We start from the raw sequence: 22750 nt of genomic DNA on the forward strand, positions 1-22750 counted from the left end.
CATGAGCATGCACAAGAGCTCTGTTGTATGCACACCATTCATTTTTAATTTTGTTTTAAGTTAGGCTGTTAGCGGGTATGGCCCATTGTCAAAAATTTCACCCCCCTGGAGCCAGACCCCTCCTCTGCCACTGTTCTTTCTTAATGCTAAGTCGTCTGCTCGTATGTAAGTATATAGTGTACAGAAGTGATATTGTAAACAAAAAAGAGAGTGCTGGTGGAGCAGCTGCTGTGGGTAACATTGATTGTGGGAGCAGGAAGGCGTGCAGCGTTGAGGAGTGAGAGGAGGCTCCCCAGGAGAATGCCTCCTTTTTCAGAACAGTCTTATGACCAGCATGCCAAGCAGAAATGTGAAGAGAGACATTGACCAACTACTGGAAAACATCTAAGTTATCCAGGATCAATGCCAAATTGATCCCAGAACTATGTATAATGTAGGGCAGTGGCTTGTCTCGATCTTCCCACCTCCTCTATGGCAAGAGAGAGCCAAACTGCAGGAGCTGAGGAGGTACATAGCGAGCTAGATGGAGAAACAGAACAAAATTGCCTGAGGTGTGTTTTAAACATATGGTAAGGCCTTGTGGTGAAGGTGAACATGTGTGCTGGGTGTGATGCATACCCTGAAGAAGACTTTCATCTCAAAAAGTCGGTAGCCTTTATTATTAAACTATTTTCTGCATCGTGACTACGAGCGTGCGACCATTTCTCCTCCACACCTGTGATGAGAGAACATGCATTTTTGTGAACTCACAGAATTTTGTTCAGCCATGATGATGCACTTTCTGTTTTTATCGATCCGGTACATCAGTTGCCAAAACATGGATGGTTTGTGAGTGTGGGTAAAGTAGAGCAGAACAACTCTGTTGCTCCTTCACAGTGGAGAAACAGAGTGGACACAGTGTGACCTCCACCCCTCCCTTTTAGCATGGGTATCGCTGGGAAGCCCCATGCAGGTCCTAATGAGCAGTATGCTGGAGAGGGCATCTTTTTAACCCAGCACAGGGAGTCATAGAACAGCCTCACTCCTCTTCAACAGATGCCAAGTGCAGTTGTCAACAGCTCCATAATCTATTGTTGCTTACTTTCACTTTCTCAACTCTCTCACTCTCCTATGTCTCTGTTTCTGTCTCACCCCTCTGACTTCCTCTCTTTTCCTCTGTCCTGACCATTCGTCTTGATAGCAGATCCACTGCATTCTATTATGAGCCGTGCTCAAACAATCTTAAAGGCTAGCTGGAGGTTACAGCTTGCTAAAATAGATTCACTCTACCTCACTACTTTCCCCAGCTTAAAAGAGTAATATGGCCATATGAGATTACAGATACAGTGTGTGATACATTATTGCTAGTGCATTAAGAATTCATGAAGTATAAACAAAAAACCCCAAAATGATTCAGCAAAGGCGCTTTTGCTTGCAGAATCGAACTGAAGCACTCTTTTTTTAATCACCATACCTTCACGCGTCTCCTGTTTTAAATGCATTTATCATTGTCATGGGGGAAAAAAGCTTAAACTTTATTCCTCCTTTCTCCTTTTTGATTATCCTCTCCCTTTTCAGTAACTCTCCCTTCTACATCCCTTTCTTTAGTGCCAGTCTCTATCTCTTCTGTGTCTAATTGCATTTGAATTTTTTCTGGTGTAATCTTGTGATAGCCTGGAGCTTCAGTAACCACCCCCTCCCCTTCCATTTGTGCCTGGGCATGTTGGTTTCCTGGGCTGGCCTGGAGGAAATATCAGATGACCTAGCACTCCACAGCAAAACCCAGGTCATCAGGGAGGGCTCCTCTCACCGTATCCCTCCCTTGGTCCCCTCTCATCCACTTCCTGCTTTCAAGAGCAGGGCAAGGTCAAAGCTTTGAGGATGCGTTCCCCAGACTTCACCACGAGGAGGGCTGGAGGCACTGTGCTCTTCTCTCTAACCAGACTTTGCTCCGTCTATTCTTTCGCATCTTCCTGCCCTCTCATATTCATTTCATTAGCTCAAGCTTTTACTGCAATCAATACTGTTGCTAAAGTTAGTTTTTCTAATACAGCTATTCATTAAGTGCCTTTTCATTAGTGTCACTAGAGCACCAGTATAACTGGAATAATACTGTAATGGACAAACATATGCTGTAATTGTTGAATCCTTTTTTGGGGTGGTGAATACTGGTTTTAAACGGCTGAGCTCACAAAGAATGAGTCATTACTCTATGTTTTTACATAATGTCTCTAGTAAATTGTGGGTTTAAAAAACTAAGATTAAATTCTCAGACAATGAGTAACTGTTGGTATTTTAATGTAGGGGTGGCACAGAAGGGAATGTGCTTCAGAGTTTTGTCTTCCGAGCTCTGTATCGCTCCCACCTCTCATTTTCTCTCAGCTCAAATGCACTGTGGATGCAGAAGGAGAGGAGAGACATTATGGATGGTGTTTAGAGACAGGTGTCTGATGTGTCCTGAGATAATGCCAAAAGACTCCTATCTCTTCTTCTAATAGAACAGCGACAGTTGTTTCAAGTGATCAGGTCTGTCATCCAAATGCTGGAGCGTTGGTCCTCTCAACGGCTGTCTTTTCTCCCATAAATCAAAGTTGATAGTGAGAGAGAGAATCAGAGGGAACAGCAAAACAATCTAGCCTCAGGTCATCCCAGAACAGTGAATCTACCATGGAATATCTCCATCAAACACTGGCATCACCTTTGACTGACTTTTGTGCAATAAGAAAGAATGAGGGTCTAATGAATCCATCTGATCAGGTTTACAAACAGTTGCTCCTAAAATTGTCATTACAGCTAATTTTGAGACAATCAAAATATGCGACAAGTCAAATAGTGTTTATTTTCTGAGAGTTTACTGCTTCTGCTCCCACATCCCCCTTCCTTGGTGAAAGAAGTGAAATGGGATGAATATGTTAGTGTCATCTCCAATTTCAAATAGGTAGACATTTCAAAAGCTGATTCTCTCTGGAGAAAATGTTGTACCTCTAGAGTGAAAATATCATTTGAAAGGCGAGACAGTAAAAGCCAGTCATCTCAAAATGAAAATTTTCTTATGGTGGCTTTCCTTTTCACCTCAGTGGTTATGGGAAAAAAAAAAAAAATGTGAGTGAGTGAGAGACTGGAGAAAGTATGTGGAGGCTACGAGAAGAGAGAACTAGGGGGGAGAAACACTGATGAGTGCAGGAGTGACACCTCCTGAAGAGCATGTTAATAACGTGCCAGACCCAGACAGGTAACCAGTAATCAGACCCTCTGATTGTACACGGTAGACAGAAACACACACAAACACTCTCGGCTCTCCATCTCCATCAGCCCTGAAACTGCTAGACTGCTCCGTCATGTTCTGGGACGGCCCCCTTTGCTAACAGTGTGTCGCAGCTTTTACAGAGACAAAAGAAACAAATGAGATGGCTGGGTTACAACAAACAGCTCCGGGTTGTTCTTTCCCCTGTAAAATGAAAGGTCCCTTTTTTGCAACCACCATGTCAATTAGAGGAGGTATTGCTCATACTCACTCTCTGGTTCACTGCCAGCCTGCGCTGATTGTTATTTATTTAGATCAGGCTTGGAAGGGAGTTTGCCTCAATTTAAGTTGTACAGAATACAGCCCTTACTGGTACAGTATATTTCAGCAGCACCTGGAGATAAAACCCCAGCAGGGATCATGTCAATGGGGAGGATGATGCATAAAGGAACAAAGTACAAACAGCCTTACACGAGCAAGATTCTGACCTAAGAGGTAGAGTAAGGTAGGAGCTGTGAGTACAGAGAGCCTCCTCTGAATATTTCCCCACTGACAGAGTGCAGGCCAGAGGCACTGAGGTCAGCAGATAGAGTCCAGAGCCCATTGACAGCTGCTGGTTTGACTTTGATGCACCATCAGTGTTCAGCACACCGCTTGCCTGCTTCCCCCTCCACCCCTGTTGCACTAACCCGCAAGCGTGTTTGCTCAACCTGAATGCACGCTAGCCTCTCATTATGCCGTCCATGCAAACTTTGTCTCTTTGCAGCTGTTTAATGGCTGCACGTCTGTTTTTGTTTGTTTCCTCACCATAAGATTATTGCACCTTTATGGTTGGTCGGGGGGTTGGAATAATCCCTGGCATCTGTTCAGAGAGGGAGGGGTGCGCAAAGAGCCAGAGGTAGAGGCTCACTTCTATTTTTTTATTTTTTTAAATACGAGACCATGCGGCCCCCTATTTCATCCTCTGCCACTGAGACTGGGGCTGTGGCTGGGTTTTAAAGACAAGAGTGATGGAAGGGGCTATGTGCTAACAGGCACAGAGGTCACTGAAAGAGCTTCCCGCTGATGTTTATCCCTCCTAAAATGAACACAGAATAGCAGGGATTAATCTAATCACTGCTGTGTTAGTCTAATTTACTAACAGATGTATGCAGAAAAGTAACTTTATTGTGACCCTGGCAGTGAAGCGTTATTTTTTCTCTTTCCCTGTGAATATTTCACTGCTTTGTTTTTTTCCCTCTCATATAGCAAAAGTTATAAAGGAGAGGAGCAGCCCTGAGCTCCTCTTAACAGCCTCATCCCCCTCCTATCTTTTTCTTATTTCAAGACTCCATCTTGTCATGGCTTCACTGCCTCCGGTCATTATGGCAGGAGAACAGGAAGTTAATCAACGCAGCATTATCTCCCAGCCTGCACCTGGAGGCAAGGGTGCCAGTCATGCTACCATCCCCTCTCTGCTGGGACCCCTGCCAGCCTGGGAACCCCTCACACCGCAGTGCCCTGCAGTGTCCCTATGGGCTATCGCCAGTGTGCTGTGTGCCAGGTCACACTTGTGACACAGCCTTGATGAGCCAATGGGAGCCTTCTTGCAGTGGTGCATACTTTAGAGTGTGTGTGTGGATGTAACGAGAAAAGAAGGAAGGAAAGAGTCTCAAGGAGACAAAAAACAACTGGCACTGTTTTTGTGATCGCTTTGTGCTGCTTTGTGTGCAGCATGTCTCATATTTTTCCGCTTTCTGCTGTACAGAAAGCTGGTGTTTTTGGAGACGTTAGTGCCCCATGTGGACAGGCGAAGTAACAACATAAAGCTCTGAAGGAGGCTTTTTTCAAACTCAAGCCTCACAGATCAAACAAGACAATATTTGAACAACATATTCACACTTAAAGATTTGTTGACACGCCAACATGGGGAGAGATGCACATCCTTAGAAACTAAAAAAATATTTTTGTGGAAGATGACAGCAGGTCTGTCCTTGTGTCTAGCTGTCTAGCTCTCTCTAACAGTCTGAGAAGCTGACAAATGTTCTTGCTGAAGAGTGAATTGCTGGCTGTCTCTGGTAATCATTAGGTTGTCTACCAGCATCCAAAGTGCTTTTATTTCTGCCCATTAGTTTGGTGAGAAAATGGCCGGGTATGGTCTAGCGTGTTCCCCCTTACACTCAGACTGATGCAGAAGGCAGGGTGAACATGGGAAACATGTTCAAAATGTTTTAAGTATCTCTATTTATACCAGTGGCAGTTTGGGTTTTTTGTTTTACTTCAGTGTCTATGCATATCTTTGTACACAACTGACTCCAAAGGATTTTCTGAAGTAGCAGTATACACGTATGTCAATATTGTGAGACTAGCGTGTAATTATTATTCAGAGGTTAAAGAGTGGATTGATCCATTGAGGAGTGTCAAGGGCAGATCAAAGGGATTTGGGGGAGGATCGGACCAAAAATGTTAAAAGCTGCTCACTCTCAAACACAGAGATGTCAATCTTTCTGAGAGCACCTTGATGTCCTCAGAGGAGAACTTGATCAAAGCTTTTGTAACAAAGATGGTCTCAGAAGATGATCTGACCTCAGCTGCATTCCACTTCTGTCTTTCACTTTACTTTTACCAGTCTCCGTTTACCTGCCTGCGCTTCCTGGCACTGCCCCTGTTTCCGTCTTTCCTGTGTTTGTGCTGCTGGTTAGACTGTCTGAATATCAATGAAGCAGTCTCACCGATGTATTACAAACACAAGAGAACAGTGATTAAAGATGACATGTCTAAGCCTCACTCCCTTCCTCTCTCCTCTCTTCCTTTTACAGGAGATCGCAGCTTACTTGATAACATTTGAAAAGCATGAAGAATGGCTAACGACATCCCCTAAAACAAGGTAAGAAAACTGCACTCCTGCCCTCTTTTAAAACATAAGTTAAGATTCATAGCCCTAAAAGGATTACATTCAGGGAGCCAAAATTTCCATTTTTAGTTTTACATATTTTTTCTTCAAGACCATTTCCCTTATGCACAGCTTGCAACCTCATTCAAGTTCAGTGTAGGATGTTTAATATTACAGGCTGCTGATGGCTGTTCAGAAAAGTTTACAGTTTTCAGATAAATTATAGAATATTAATATTGACTAATAATTGCCTTTTAGCAAGCCAATTAACATAACATGCAGTGGTGCAGCATCTGCTTTGAATGGTATGGTAATCTGTCTGCACATTCACCATTCAACTAATAACACTGTTGAAGCTTTGGGTGTTTGTCTGGGTCAGACATTACACCCACATGTGGAACAAAATGCCAAGAGCTACTGTGATATTTGAAATAGAATAGGGATGCCAGCATTGCAGTTAATTTATTTTGTTAATGTATGCAGATACATATAGGGCCAATTTGCAAATGAAGAACACAGTCTCCTTGGCTTTTCAGCAAACACGTGAAATTTAATGTCAGCAAAGAAATGTGTTTTGTGGCAGCATTGGCTGTGAGGTAATTATATAATCTATGTTGTATAATAATTAATAATGGAGGTGGCTTTGTAATAGCATTCCCCTACATTTGACAGTAGTGGACAGCTCTTTGTTTGAGTAGCTTTGGCTAATCTCTTCAGCTCCGGGATTCAGACCATACAATCATTTCACTGCTACAACAAATACAGCCTGTTAACACAATGTCCCCTTTACTAAAGTTTACATTTTCATGCATTTGGAATCAGCTCAATATTTTAAACCTTTTTTTTCTCTTTTTCTGCGAGCTGGACTGGCTAAGCTGGCATTATTAGCAGTCCTCATCCATGTGTAAATGGACCCTGGGCTCACTGACATAGAACCCATTCCTCACGTCCCTCTCCCCACTCCTCCTCTCTTCCACTGCCTCGGAGGGACATTGATAATAGTTCTGCATAAAGACACTGCCAATTAGAATACGTTCTCTGGTGTAATTATGTAGCATGGGCCAAAAGAGCACTGAGCTCACCTGTTTTTTGTTTTTTTATCAAGAATGCCCCCTCCTCCCCAAGTCTCTGCTCTCCAACTCACCAAAAATTAAACCAATGTCAGGTGTATTTCAATCATGAGATGTGGCCTGAATAGTTGATATTAGACTCACCTTTATTACTCTCTCCAGAACGTACAGGTGCCATTATCTTCCTGTTGTATGGTAAATGACGTTAAGGAACAAATATAAAAGGGTTAGAATAAGAAAAGAGACAATGACGGGTGCTAGAGCATTACCATTGTCAGAGCCCTGGCATCCTCCAGCACAAGACAGCCTAAAAATGACACTTGTGTGAGACGTGAGAGACTTTTGATCCAGTGACTTTCTAGCAAAATGGTCCTCAGGATGCTCATGGCCACAGTCTGTCACCACTGGCTGTCTGTTATGCAGTGGTCTCAGCTGCCAGTGTGCTCAGGGATTTCAACCTCATGTCATGTCTCAGTGCAGGTGCTGATATCTCAGCAAACGTGTCACCAGGGAGCAGCCCCTAGTGTACACCTGCAGATCACCTGACATCACCACAACACATTTCATGTTTTAGAGGAGCCATCACTGCAGGACAATATGTGTATGTTTACTTTATGTGTGTGTTTCTGGACAAGAGAGGCAGGGAGTGTGTTTGTGTTTTCCCAGATGTCAGTGAAAGGGTAGAGTACAGTGATGGATGTTGGGGCCAGGAAAGGTTGGGGGGAGTGAAAGGGTGCGGCATATATGTGTGATTGATGAGAGCTGATTGATGGCTGGCCTCTATATGAAACTCTTTATGCTCAAGGTCATGGGTGAAAGGTCAAACTTGGGACACCTATGGTTAAGTGCTGCCTTATCATTTGTCATCACACCTTTTCGGGTGCTTGTGGGTGAGTGTGTGTGCATCTGATTGTGGGTGTGCTGTCTGCATGTCTGTGTGTGGGTTGACCCCTGTGGGGAATAGGCTAAGTAGGCTAATTCTCCCCCTGCCAGCGTCTGTAGACAGGGTCAGCAGGGCATGATGGGAGGCAAAGATAAGCAGCAGGGTCATACACAGAGAGGCACCGCGCTGCATGGCTGCACTGCATGTATGCAACAACTCTGACACATGCAGGTCGTAAACATGGGAGTGGGCCACAGCCAGAGCTCAAGGAGCTGACGCTAGCTGTTTAACCAAGGTGACATGCGATGCAGGACATGCCCTGAATAGAGATAGCCTCCTGTCAACACAAGGAAGATGAGATGAAGTGGACCAATTACATGCATGCGCAGATGTATTTTACTAGGCTAATGCCCGTGCACATCAGCCAGGCCCATACAGTAACAGTCCAGTCAGTGCTGTCTTTTGTTTGGGTCTGTTTCTGTTTGTTTATCATTTCAAAATCTGAAGTGTGCCAGGGGAAAGTGTTGGAATGCTGAGTGATTGATGTGCCTAGCTCTAGTAATACACATTCCCTTTCAGATAGGAAGTGCAACAGTGCTTAAAATCAATACCAGTGTTCTCCCACTGACTGCTTGAACAGCAGTACAGCTAATTCAGGCCGCACCTGTCAGAGCTGGGGAAATCTTTCCCTACTCGGGCCTTACACTTTAATTTACACCCACAGCCTCGCTGGCTTCCATTTCCATTAAAGGGAGAGCCTGGCATTATGGCTTTAATGAAGGCCGCGGCCAGGCTGTGATTTAAGATGGCCGTTACCGCGCACCTTCACTCCACAGGAGGGAACACACTTAAAGGGACAATTAGGATTTTCCTCTCCTACATCCTCCCAGATAGCCATACTCATTCTTTCCTTTCGCCTTTTTAAAGATGTGTCCATGTTGTTTCAGCTGATGGGATGTGAAGGTGCCTGTGGGAGGAGAGTGAAAACAGAGGGAAGGCTCAGAAACATTGTGGTTCCAAATCTAGACAATAACATTTGATTTGACCTCATCATGGGCGTTACATTGTGCTCCTGTTGAGAGCAGGCATTCGTTGTCCATCATAAATGACACAAATGTCTCCTTGAGGGTCTTTTTCAGAGGTGTTTGTATGCTGACAGATGGAGAAACTATTGACTAGAGGGTGTCACAGATTGGTCAGCCCAAAGAGCTAATGGACACCTGTGTGTCGTATAGAGATAGCTCGTTATCCTGAGCATCCCCTAAATGGCACACAGTTTCATGAGTGGAGTAGTTGCTCATTAGTGTTTCTTTTCTCCACTGTTCTGTTTGTTTTATAGGACTGGTTAACAGCAGCCCATCTCAAAACACCAGATCCAGATCGCTCTGAATGTGTGTGTTTATTTGTGTAATCTCCTGTCTTGCATAAAATACAAACATACAGTAGACTTGTTACAGCTGTAGGAAAGTTGAAGTGGTGGGCTGTGTCAGCCAATTGTTTCTACTTCTACGCAAGTTTGGAACACACAAATTTACACATGTGCTTACATGACCACAGAACACACACACACACATTGTATATTGAAACTATCAAACAATAAGCACCAGTCCTTGGAGGGCCCCGCAGTGACACCGAACCTAGCCGCCCCCACGTCCCAGTGCAATAGCCCTCTCTTCTCCCACATCCACAGCAACAGCAGCAGCAGCTCTCCAAAATGAAACCAAGTCCCTTTAGACAGCTTCCAAAGACAATGCTTTTATTAAAACCTACAGCAGCGGCGCCACCCCAGAGGCGCGAGTACACCAACAACAGAGTAGAGCAGAACTGAGAGGCAGCCTGAAATCTACTAATGACTGTTTGTTTGCTATTGTGTATGGTGTTTGCTATTGTGTATGGAGCCTGTGAATGTGTGCAGATCTGTGTGTGTGTGAGAGAGAGAGAGAGAGAGAGAGAGAGAGAGAGAGAGAGAGAGAGAGAGAGAGACTGTGTCTGAGTGAGAGAGAATTAGATAGAGGGGATTGTGTTTATGCATGTGTATACATACGTAAATGTACTCTTGTGTATGCACACAGTATTTCTGCAGACTTGAGAGAGTGTGACTACGCATTAGAAAAACGCATTGTGGATGGACATATGCAGGCATTTATGAATGTATTGAGATGGCATGTGTGTGCGTAATTACCAGTGAAACTGTGGATGTGTTTTGAATTAAAAATAGAATGCTTGTGTATACTGTGTGTGTCTTTTTTATAAGAGAGGTAGTATCTGGGTGAGTCTGCCACTGTGAATAAGACCTCCCTAGGCCTATGTGTAAACTCTGTTTCTGTCACCTAGTCTGGCACATGGTGTGAGTAAGTGCTGGGCTTTCTGTGTGTGTTTGTGTGTGTGTGTATAAGTGGGGGTGGGGGCTGAGTTGTTGGGTGTGCCTGAGAAGGGCGTCTGATAGTGTTTGGTCCTAATGCTTTGTGGCACTCGTTGGCTGGCAGAGTTTCAGAGGAGAGTGGAAAAGGACAGGAGCAGCAGGAGAGAGAGAGAGAGAGAGCGAGGGGAAAACACAAAGAAAGAGGGACACATACAGAAACAAAGGCATACAAGATAAAGAGGTATTAGATAAGATCACATTGAAACGAAGACAGTAGGACATATGGCACTAAATCAAGCCAGAGTTATGAAAAAAGCCAACATGTCAAGTAAATGTGAGACTGTTTGATGAGGTGAACTAGTGTGACCTCTTTCATCTCTTTCCTCTGCTTGTCCTTCTTCCCTTCTCTTGTTTTTATCCCAACTCATCATGAGTAAAAGTTTAGTTTGCTGCATAGTGACACTTCTCCCTTGGCTGTCCCATTCTTTCGGGCCCTGGAGGACAATGTCCCACGCTGCTTTCACGCAGTCAACAGCCTTGACAAGGACAGCTATGCCCACCTGGGGCTGGGTGAAATAAAGCCCACCAGGGAAAGCAGAGAGGACAGGAGTGAGGTGAACCCAGAGAGCATGAGGTAAGAGTGAATGAAAGAGAGAAAATGAAAAATAGCCATTGAAGGAAGAGTGAATATGATGGAGCGAGAGCAGTTTAGAAAATGGAAACATGTCGATAAGAGAAGCGAACAGACGAGATGGAGATGGGAGGAATAGTGATGGATGGGGTGAGGAGGAGAAGGGGGGAGAGGATTTACGCAAACAGACGAAAGAGCAGGAGAAAGATGGAATAGAGAGGGATTGAGCTGACATAGGGCGAGGGAGAGAAAAAAGAGAAAAATAGAGTGGGTAAACAGCAGATAGAGATGGAGGGAGGTGAGCAATGGATTCAACTGACAGATAGAGAAAAGTCCTGTGGTTTTGGGGCATTGGGGGGGGGTGCAAACGGTCAATAGATTACAGCTAGTGCTGGGCCGAGTGCCTGGGCCTCAGACTCCTAGCCAACTTAATAGTGCCTCTTGTTTGTCTGTCCTCTAAAGTAATGCCCAAGCCGAGTCCAGGAAAGCAGACTGAGCCTGAGGCTAGTGGAAATGGACAGGGGACTAGATATATGTTAGTTCTCATCCCAGCTGCTGTATATTACCCTGGCCAGCTTGCCCACCGGAGACTATTCAATACAACATAGAACATCATCTAGGTTTATCGCCTGTATTCCCTCTACACTCACCAGGAATGCTGCTGAAGGCCGGAAAGGGCAGGATCAGTTCTAGGAATGAATCCTTTTTAATATGTGTCCCTTTTTGTATGGTAATAGACATTGAAGTGTAGAGCATGTTTTTACCTATGTGGCAGTACAGCTTTTAACAAGAGCACTGAAGTAAAAGATACTTTATTCTGTGATGCTAAGGTTATGCAACCTAAGGAGTATTGAACAGCACAGATAGACGAAGCTGCATGAACAACAAGCAGGCCTAGCCACGCTTGGTATGCCAATGTGGAGGGGGAGGGGAGGAAGGAGCAGAGCCAGTGGCTGGCCACAGGAGAGAGGGGATAAATAAATAGAGGAGGAAGTTGATGTCAAGCAGGTGTTCAAGGAGAAAGTGTCAGCCAAGCGGGCCGAGATGGGGAGAAGTGCTGCCTCTGCAGCCTGATAATAAAGACTTAATTCAATTAGCGCTTCTGCACCGGTGAGCAGCGTACAGGCTGGCTGTCATGGAGCGGGCCATAGACACAGCAGAGCACCCTCAGCCACCTAGACACATAGATGCCCAGCCCTACACCGACCCAGCACTTCACTATGCTCTCAGTCTCCCTGGCTCTCTCTCTTACACACGCACACACACAAAGTGGACGTAACGTATTATTCACACCTGAGTCACCGAGCAGTCCAGACACTAAACCCTGCCTACACATCTCTCCTACACACACACTGACACTGTCAACACACAGACACGCTGCCTCATTCCTTGCCCTCATCCCTCCCTACAAGCTAAACTCTCTTCAGCTTCTCTCCCTTCACCTCCTTGATTTTCTATTTTCAACCCCCCTCTGCTCTCCACCCCCTCTTGTACCGTCCTTTTCCACCTCATCACTCTGCTCTGTTGGTGCCGAGTGGCCGTATGTTGGTGAGGATTGTGACTGCGAGTCCCTATTTTCAGCCCGTCACGCCCCGGTGCCCAGTAGGGTGCTGTCCTGTAGGCATATGGTGTAGCGAATCCCGGATCCTGGGCCTTTAGTAAGCTCTAGGGGGCATTTCAGTCAAAAACAGACTCTCTTCCCACGCATCTCCCCATGCCACACCCTGGAATCTGGTCTACCACTCTGTGCTTTGGGTGTGGTCCGAGAACGTCTGTTCCGGACTGGTCAGTTCACGATCCCATGGGTGGTACGGTAGCACCAGGGAGCAACGCACAGTTCGGTCTTAAAAGCTCCCACACATATCGCAAGGTGGAGGATGGGGGAAGGAAGAACAGGAAGTGGCAGAGGAACAAGAGGAGGAGGAGGAAGAGAAAGGACAGAACACAAGGCTTCAGTGATACCGTTTGCTGTTATGTAAAGAGAAGGAGAAAATAGGTCCTGGATGGCTGCCAGAGAGCTGGGTGAATCACTAGCAAAGAACAGGCACGACATGGGTGCACACAAACACACACACACAGACACATACCCACACACTGGCACACATTTTGTCCCATTTCTTCGCCCCAGCTGAGCTTCACAGTACAGGAAGTACAGCGGATGATGACTTGCCACGTGAAACCATTCAATGTGTAAAAACGGCAAATAGCAGGAATGACCCGTTGTACCTCCTCATTATTTAGCGACCAAGAATGAAAAGCAGCCTGCTACGTCCCTTGTACACCAAGGCCAGCTTTGTGCATCACACACTAATACAGAGGGCATCAGGTTTGTAGCCCCCTTATTTACTTGACCTTTGCCCTTCACCCTTCTGGTTGACCTGCAGTTTGTTTCCATCCCTCCCTTTATGTCTTTCTTGCCTATTTGATGTTTTTTGTTACCTAGCCACGCAGAAAGCTGCTCCCTAAAGAGCACAGGCTCACTGGGCGTGAAACACTCTGGGTATTTCTTACCTGTCCTAGTCTGGAAGATAGTGAGCCTGTTGATTCTGATGAGACATCTTCATTACTGTAGATTTGTATTAGACACCCCAGCACTCCACACCCCTGCCCGCTTCCTCAGTCAGTACTTTACCCCAGGCAAGACCCATACTACTTTAACTGCTTCATTAAAGATGGGAGAGGATCGAGTGGGTGGAATGTGGAGGATAGCCATGTATAAATTTTGCATCAGTGAATTAATAAATTCAAATATAAGTCAATTGATAAATTATTCAAAACTTTTTTTGTCGCAGTTGAGAGGAGTGTGCAGACGGAAAGGTGAGAACCATTTTGGATCGGATAATTAATATTAATAACTTTTTTAAAATGAAGTAAGAAAAATAGCTATCAAGTCAATATCAAAATTTTTTAAACACCGGTTTGATTAAGTGTTTGAGACAGACAATTCCCACGGTGGTACAATTCCCTACAATTAAAAGCAAAGGGTTTGATTTCTCTTGTCCTCCTTGTCTCCCTCAACTCATTGTAATAGCTACTATCATCCAAATCTTGCAGCCTTTTTTATATCACTGCTTGACTGATAAGAGATAAATAAATAAGAAGATGATGAATCTCCCCTATCCACATCACAAGCAAAGATAATTAACAAGCCAGTGCAAAATGTGTGCCCTCCATGTGCAACATACCACTGCCTTGCTGAGAAGAGCGTGTTTGTTTACTGTATTTTCAATTTTTCATAATTTCTGGGTGCAGTCCTTCATTTTTATTTTTTCTGTTAGCTAGAGGGTGGTGCTCGGGAGAGTTATGGAGACAACCAAGATTTAAAGTAGTCCTGCGCCTGACCCAAAGGAAAGCTCTGCTGGATACATTAACGTGATAGCGATATGATTATGTCGGAATGGACATGAAGGGTTTCAATTATTTACAGGTGATGTGCTCGTTGAATTGGCAATGAAGTGGCTTGTAAATTACCCCCTCTGTCTAATCAAGCCTCCAGTGGAATAATGGAGCAAGTACTGCCAAGGAGGAAGTGCTCTCTCTCTCTCTCTTTCAGTGTTTTGGTAGGGAGAGGGGGTTGGCTACTTTCATAGTAGGATGATGACACTCTCCAAATGACATTGGTTGAAAGGCAAGAAATGTGCCAGTGAGCACAGGTTTAAAACCTCTCCACTTCATCACTGCTCAGTGCTTTACTGCGCTTTATGTCACTAGACAATGATACAGTGACAGCCAAGCATCAAAATGTGCAGCACCAGCACCTAATGTGCACCTTGGTTTTGTGCCTGAAAGAGAGAGGGTATGAGAGACACATATAGACACATTGAAAGAGAGAGAGACACACAGAAAACCAGACAGGAAAATAGAGGGCTGCTGCAAAGGTTGGCATGGCTCCGCTCCAATGCAGCCTTCCCAACAGTAGCAACACTGTTCAGACAAAACACAGCCAGCCGCCAGTCGCTGGCTCCTTTCTAGCATCTTCTTCTGAGGCCTGTGGTGTGAGATTCTGCTCAGTTGACTGATAGCCTTTTTGATTAAAAGAAATCAAATGCCAAAGAGTTTAATAGCCTGTTTTAATGTGTCTCCAGTGAGTGTGTGAGATTTCTTGCATATCCTGCTGATATGCAGACCTGGCACGATTGATGCAACCTACCAGCTCTAACCACCCAGGAGAGTAGCCCACCAGTAGGTACTAAGCCACCTGCCCACTTTCTCTGTCTTAAATGGAGACCACCATATTTACCTCAGTGATCTCTGACGTTTTTTGTACCCCGACTCATTGTAACAATCACACAGAGGTTCTCAACTGTGTTGTGTAATAATATATTAAACTTATTTTAAGGAAACAAAGACAGGGATTTGCCATCCCCACCCACCACCATAACAATCCATAATCACCTTAGGCAGTTTACAGTAGAAAGAGGAGAGGGAGAGAAAAGAGAGCTAGAAATGACAGGAAGATGGAGAGGCAAAGGGGAAGTGAGATAAAAGTGAAATTAAATGGAGAGAGAGTACCACCTACCGTTCTAGTGTCTTCTGGTAGAGAGAATCATTTTTAGGGGAAGACAGGGTGGTCTGTTCTCAGCCAGAGCCTTAGCTCTCTTTCTCTCTCTCGCTCTCTCTCCCCGAAGAAGTGAATCTGGGGTGACTGCACCCACAATTAGGGCATGAGAGGATTAGTGGCAAGTGGGAAGGTGGTTGGGGGCTGTTTTTTGTTTGTGTGCTTACTATTGCCTGCAATGCATTGTAGATATGTGATTTTTTTCAATCCCCATGTTTTCAAAAATAGAAACATCACTAACAACATAACAAGCTAATGTGCAAGAGGAGAAGAGGGCGAAATAAAGAGTCCAATGTGTGCTGTGCTCCTGTGTGTGTTCGGAGTTCTGTGCATTGCTACTCTCTAACTTTTCCTGCCACCGCCTAACATGTCCTGGGAGCCTGTTTACTCTCTGTTCCCTTCCTAATGCCTTTACAGACGCCAAATCCCCAGCAACCCCCAAAATGTCTGAACATCCCTCATCTTTGCATCTATTTCAATTGCATTTAATTTTCTTACAGACAAACACAGAGCTCACAGGGGGAGACTAAGCATTAGGGTTATTATGAGTTTAAAGCACTTAAAAGCTTTTGGCCGTCCTGACACCAGGAGATGCAAGGGTCCAGAGGAGCAGGGAGGCATCACGCTCCAGTTTTTATAGAGAAGCAAGTCCCAGATGTGTGTGCTTGAGTGTTTATAAGTGTGTATGTGTAGGTTTGTGTTCTGTATGCACATATATAAGCATGCAAGGACTGGCTTGTCTCCAGGAGCCTTGTGTCATGCCTGTAGCACTCCTTAGTGTGGCTTGTGGCAGACTGTATTAGCTCACTGCTCCGCAACAGTCAAATTCTGTATCATGGCATCTTAGGCTGACTCTTTAGAGCTCTCTCCCTTAGGTCACACATGGAATTTAAGAGCTTTTCTGAGGCAAAGAGGTGTGACTCGCCTTGAGACTCCCCTCTCGCTCTTTCTCTGCATCTGTGTCTCTCTTCTCTCTCTTGCTTATTTCTCCTCACTTTATTTACCCCTGCTTTGCTGCTCCACTCAAGAGTCATGGGGCGCACACTCAGCGGTAAACCAATTTCATTTAGTATGTTTTCATATTTTTATTCAATCATGGCATGCTCAGAGGTTTCAAAAGCCACATGACGCTTTTATTGGGGCCTAATTAAGGATCTCTGATTTAATCCAAGTAATTTAATAGAGATCAGTCATATATGTGAGGCTTTTGCTTTGTGCATAGGGAAGTGACGTTGATGCATTGCAACCCTTGCCTTCTACCGCAGCAGGTGAGGGTTAAAGGGATTTGCGTTAGGGCTAGTACGAATGTATGGTGTCCACCCTCCACCTGTTGGGCAACTAGGGTACAGAAGCTGAACGAATGGTTTCAGTAAATTTAGACTTACACGCTGTGGCTTCTCTCACATGCACAAATGACAACCTGAGCTTTGGAACTCAGGCATTCAGGTGGTTTCACTGCCACCACCAGATCAGTCTGTACCCGAAGCCATCCGCTCTGTAATTGCTTCTTGGCTTGCTCATTGTTCTCATTCATTTGCCTCTCCACATACAAAAAGTGGCTGAAGTACTTTCAATTGTTATTTTTGTTTTTCAGAGGTGTGTCTACATCGTTAAATGATTGGTGCAGGCTGCCTCATTACAATTGTTCACACTTACAGTCAACTCTTGAGACTGTAAGTTTTAGCCCTTTAGTCTTGGATTGTTATCATTTCAGTTGCTCTTGCAGGAGGACTGAAACGCAATGTTGAACAGCATTTTCTAAACCTTCCAGTGAATGACTTGAGAGACTTGTCCTTTTCAGTAGCCCTTCATGGCCCTCCAGCCAGCCAGTGTTGTGACGTAGTGTTGAGCAGAGAGAAAGCAGAACAGCTGAGAACAGCCCGGGTTGGCTGGGGTGAGGGATCGCGTGCTGGGAGGTGTCTAGACAGTTAGGGATAACAGGCCAGACAGACAGAGGGAAGGAGACTGGCAGAGGAGTCTGGGCCAGAGGGAGGCCATGTCGAGGGCATGGCTGGATGGGCACCTTATCTAAAATCACGTCTAGTCGCTGTAGACTTCAGCTTCTGGACACTAACGGCATTGACAGTTGACAGGGAGAGTGGCCACTTCCTGGCCCAACACACCATCACTCACTCTTGCCTCAATCAGTGACATCCCTCTCTGTTTCTACCCTGATTGTCTGCCACTTGACTCCATGTGGTGACGCATGTAAAATGTAGCCAAACCACTAAACCAGTCAACTAGCAAATTTTAATTGTTCTATGTATCTGCAAGAACTCACATTGTTTCATAAAACCAATGTGTGGCAGTCTTCCTAGATATGCACTCTCTCAGAGACTTCCTGTCTTGCACTCCCATGCTAAACTACATGGCTTTCTTCTGTAAAGTCACAAATTCATGGGATTTCTTGACTCTTATACGAGGTAAGAGTTTTTTTTCTTCATTTTTCTAGCTGATCTGTGGCAGATGAGGAAAAATGTGATGACTAATGTCTCTTATGTGTAGGACTTGGGCTCATCTCTCTACCGCTCATTATGCCTGAGCCCTACGACAGTTTGGAGGGCGTCTGAGGCATTGCCACGTTGGCCATATGCTTTCTGCGGCTCCTATCTGTCAGAATGTCAAGACGTGGCGGGGGTGCGCTTTTCTGCACCAACAGAGGAGTGGAGCGCCGCACTACAGGATGGCCTCATTACCTACACACCCCGCAAGAGAGACTCAGAGACGGGCAAACAGGCATACTGAGCATTGTGTTTAGAACCAGAGGGTGAGCCATTTAAAAGGCACTCAACCCATCTAACCGCCCCTCCCTCCCTGTAGCTCCATTATCACAGCAGAAAATGTGACACAGGATTTTTCTAAGTAAATACTTTAAGAAATTAACAAAGTAATTAAGGCAAACAAATTGATTCACTCGACATTTTTAATTGAACTTTTGCCTTTGTGTCTCCATCTGGCCATCCCCTCTCACCCACAACCCCACACCTCTTTATCTGGATTGCCATTAGGGAAGTTATTTTGTGGCCCACACTCCTTTGGAGCATCTAAACAAAGCCAAGATTGACATTTATTGTTCTTCTGGCATTTGAAGATATATCACAGTGCTTGCTTTTGGGGTAACAAGTGACTCTGCATCTGTGATTTCCAAGCGTTAGAAGGCAGTGTTTGCACTAGTCTAAACACCTGACACATATTCTTTTAAGGCTGTGCATAGATCATTTGGCTCTTAGTAAGAGTCCACAGAGCACAGTGATCCCAGTTGTGCATGGTAATTCACAACAGAAAGTGGTAAGGTACCTCACAATTCTCAGCCCTCCATCACCATTGATCCATTAAATGTATATTGGCAGCTTGCTTTCAGCTTGTCAAGGCAAAAATCAAACTTTTGCCCTTGACAATCTGTAATCTATACTGTCTGAATTAGGATGCATTAGTGATCTGGTCGCTTCTTACTCAGGTGGTTGAAATGCTCAGTGGAGGGAGGCTCCATTAGAAATCAGGGGAAACTTTAAAAGAGATTTTCTTTATGACTTTTCAAGGGAGACGTTATTGTTCAAAAAGTTATCTCAGTTGGGGCAAAGTCACTTCTCAGTCGACTAATGACTATCAAAGCAGCTCATCTAAATCTCTATTTTATTTTCAAGCTATTTTGCTATGCTTTTCTGTGAAATTGCTCTAGCCTTTGAATGGGTTTATTTTCAATACGTATTCATGTAGAAAATGTCTACTTAAGATGGATGAAATGCCGTATTCCACATAGACAAGATAGTTGGATGATCACAAATACCTCAATATTAATATATTTCGCATCCAGAAGCAATATTCTGTTATAATAACAACATCATTATGGGCCATTATGGGAGTATATCTAAAATATTCATGATGTTTAACATTGTCACATAATCATGGGGGGGGGGGGTGAAATTATATAAATTTTAATATTTTGTACCATTTACATATAGAAATTGGAAGGCTGATACAAACTAGCTGCTCATCTGTATAATCACATCCATGCAAGGACTTTGTGTCACAGTGGTGTGGCTTATCACAGTGTTTGATGTGATAGTTATTACAAACTTTTCAACTATTGTCAGAGCAGAGTTCATACTGGATATTGTAATTCAGTATTCGCTCTGCGCTTCCAGAGATGGCCGCAGGTTCAGGAGGGATCAGGTCGGGATCGAGAGGGTGGTGCTCATTGCAGTGCCACACAACACAATCCCACGTCCCCTAATTAAATCGCCCAGTCCCATGTAGCGTGGAAGCTAGCGGCTCGGCAGATGTAGCGCCATGTTAAACTTTATGTTGCTTGAAAATGGCTTCCGCTCCAAGTACATTGGAGACAGAGATGGTTTGACTGTAAAATTATGTGTTTTATGGCACCGTTATCGGGACGATATTCCTTAAAGATGCAGCGCTGCACACTGTGGCATTCTCCGTCTGCAGGAGGGAGCAAATTGATATGAACAGATCAACAGAACTATGCCCTTCTGGACGTCCTTGGCACCATACTTGGCCCTGAAATTGATTTCTCTCCATATCTCCTATGCCAAAAAACTCTCATTCAGAGATTTTATACTCCCGCTGCTGACACATTTTGTTCAGGTTTGGAGAGGATGTACTGTTGGAATGTCATTCATTTCCTCCCACAATTCTTTCCAGACTTTTAAAGTAACCTAATAGTAATGCAGTGTATTGGATAGTGGTGTTTGTCAATTTTGCGTATGTGTATGTACAGGTACATGCATGTGTGAGCACTCTGAGTATGAATTGCCAGGAGCAGAGAGATTGCTTTTGATTTAATGGCTATTGTGCTTGACTTTGTATGTGTTCCATGTAGTGATGTGTCCTTCCCTTGCCTCTGCTGTTGCGGGTAAACTCTCAGTCCAGCATTATTTCACACATACACATACTTACACACACAAACACACATATTGTGCCTTGGCTATGCTCCATTAGATGGGCTGTGTCTTAAACAGGAGGCTGACGTCACTGCCTGGCTAGGGGATATAGGACGTGTTGTGTGTATGTGTTTGTGTGGCTCTGTTTTATTCTCAATGTCCTTATTGTCTCTCCCATGGGACCCTCCCTCCACACTCCCTCTTCTCTGTATTTGTGGTCTGCTGGATTCTGTTGATCAGCCTATGAAAGCTTGAATGTCTGAAGAGGAGGACACACAGAGAGAGAGTATGAGAAAGGGAGGGTGGAGAGTGGCATTTGTGTGCCAATATGTGTTTTTCAATTTATGTATGTGTATGTTTGCGGGTGTGATTGGTGATTAAATAAAAATAGAAATAAGTATCTGGCGCCACGTCCCTTTGAGGTACGAACTTTAGATGTTGTATTTATTAGTCTCATTGGTGATTCACTAATATTGTTGCTATGGATACTTAAGCTCGTGTGAGCTGCCTCTATGTGTTGCTCTTTTAACAGAAGCTGTGAATTATGATTTAAAGCCAGGCCATATCATGTTAAGACCAATTTCCCGAAACTTTCTAGTCAACTATCAGGTTGTAACAAAGGCACACAGTGCATGAGCACAAGAAACTGAAGAAACTACACGTGGAACTGTAGGCAAAAGGTCACCTATGTCATTGTTGTTAGAGATGGCACACTACAGTTGAATTTTATAATTCAACAGCAGTTTTGCTGTGTGTGGACTTTAAAGATTGAAAAACTGGTAGAAGTGTAAATTTGAGCAGTTGGCATGTCCGTGCACAGGGAGGTGTGAATGGAGGTTGCCTCCCACAGAGACAGACTGCTACTGTTCAGACCCTCCCTCAGGGCCGCACCACCGTCAACTAAGCTTCTAGTAACACAACACAATACAATGTTGGTACTATCAACATGGTTGGATTGGTTGTTGTTGCCGTGGGAGGTTGGAATTCCTCCCATAGATCCAATGGTTTTTCTGCTGAAATCTGGCTAAACTCCTAAACCTTGAGGATATTTTTTGTTTCACATAAAAGATAGAACAAAAATACAGAAACACCAGCATGAAGAAGCTGGAAATTGTGTTGTCTGGTTGTGTTGTGATGACTCGATAAGACTTAATTTATTTTTTGTTTAAACTCCACCACAATGACTTCAAAGAGAAATGTCTGTAGAGAATGCAGTTTTTGGCAGTATTTATTACACATATTCTATCCTATTCTGTTCTATATACTGGCTACATACTGGCTCTGTAGACATGGGGTCCTTTTTCTGGCATTGTTTCAGACCAGACACCTCACAGAGGGCAAGGTCAATGTTAATCACTGCTTACATAATGAATTTGCATGATCACATGGGCCTTCCATCTTAATGATGCTAGTGGAAAATGCCATCTCATACTTTGCTTCAGAATATCCCATCAATGCACAAATGGCATCCTCGGTAGTGATTAAGAAAGCCTTGACACATGGCTAATGTTTTTATCACGCAGTTCAAACCACTGGGTGACCATTTGTGCCTTGTTGATAGAGACGTTGACATCTTGGAAGGCATTGTTCCCATCAAGAAAGAGATGCATTATGAGATAACGGCAATTGCAGGCAATTATCAGCATAGAATTTGCCTGGCTAATGAAGGGATGCTTGAACATAAATCATGACAGAAAGTACAGAGCCAGCTTATCTTCTTTTCATGTTGATTTGATTATGCCCATGTTCGTTATGTGTAACACAGAAACTTCCTCCTAGGCTGTTTTTAGGCCACACATTCTTTTCTGTTTCTTTTCTACTTTAAGCTCCAACAAATGGCGAATGAGGCACAAAACAAAGAGTTCTTTGAAGAACAAAGTGAACCTGCCACATACGACTGGCTGAAGATGAATCCCATCGCAAAGATTGCATGCTTTCAAGACAGGGGAGGGAAAAGCATCTTTAACAACAAAATGATATAAACCACTGTTATGGTCTATACGGTTCAATTTAATGTGCTTGTAATGATAAATTATTTTGGTTATGAATCTAAAGTGGACCTGAGTGCAGACGGAGCAGCAGGACTGTTAGAACAATTGCAGCTGTCTCCCAGGGCTGTGGCCATTAGTCAATAAATTAGAAAGTAATTAGTTTCTGCTTCTGTGGCTCTATTTGAAGCGCTTCACACAGGTGTAATGAAAATTTATTGGAGCTGTTGATCCGGAGGAGAAAAGAAAAGTAGAGGATTTG

At 44.2% G+C, this 22750-nt stretch overlaps 1 protein-coding gene across 10 annotated transcripts in view; it reads left to right on the forward strand.

Annotated features, from left to right (window-relative positions):
* Nucleotides 1-22750, forward strand: part of camta1a (calmodulin binding transcription activator 1a) — a 276033-nt gene that overhangs the window by 119498 nt on the left and 133785 nt on the right. For all 10 annotated transcript variants that reach the window (XM_044211305.1, XM_044211307.1, XM_044211299.1 and 7 more), the window contains one exon: nucleotides 6022-6089. In XM_044211305.1, coding sequence (XP_044067240.1) covers nucleotides 6022-6089 — 68 coding nt within the window. The remainder of the gene's footprint in view (nucleotides 1-6021; nucleotides 6090-22750) is intronic.

This window comes from Siniperca chuatsi, linkage group LG10 (assembly GCF_020085105.1).
Source record: "Siniperca chuatsi isolate FFG_IHB_CAS linkage group LG10, ASM2008510v1, whole genome shotgun sequence".
NCBI classification, from domain to species: domain Eukaryota; kingdom Metazoa; phylum Chordata; class Actinopteri; order Centrarchiformes; family Sinipercidae; genus Siniperca; species Siniperca chuatsi.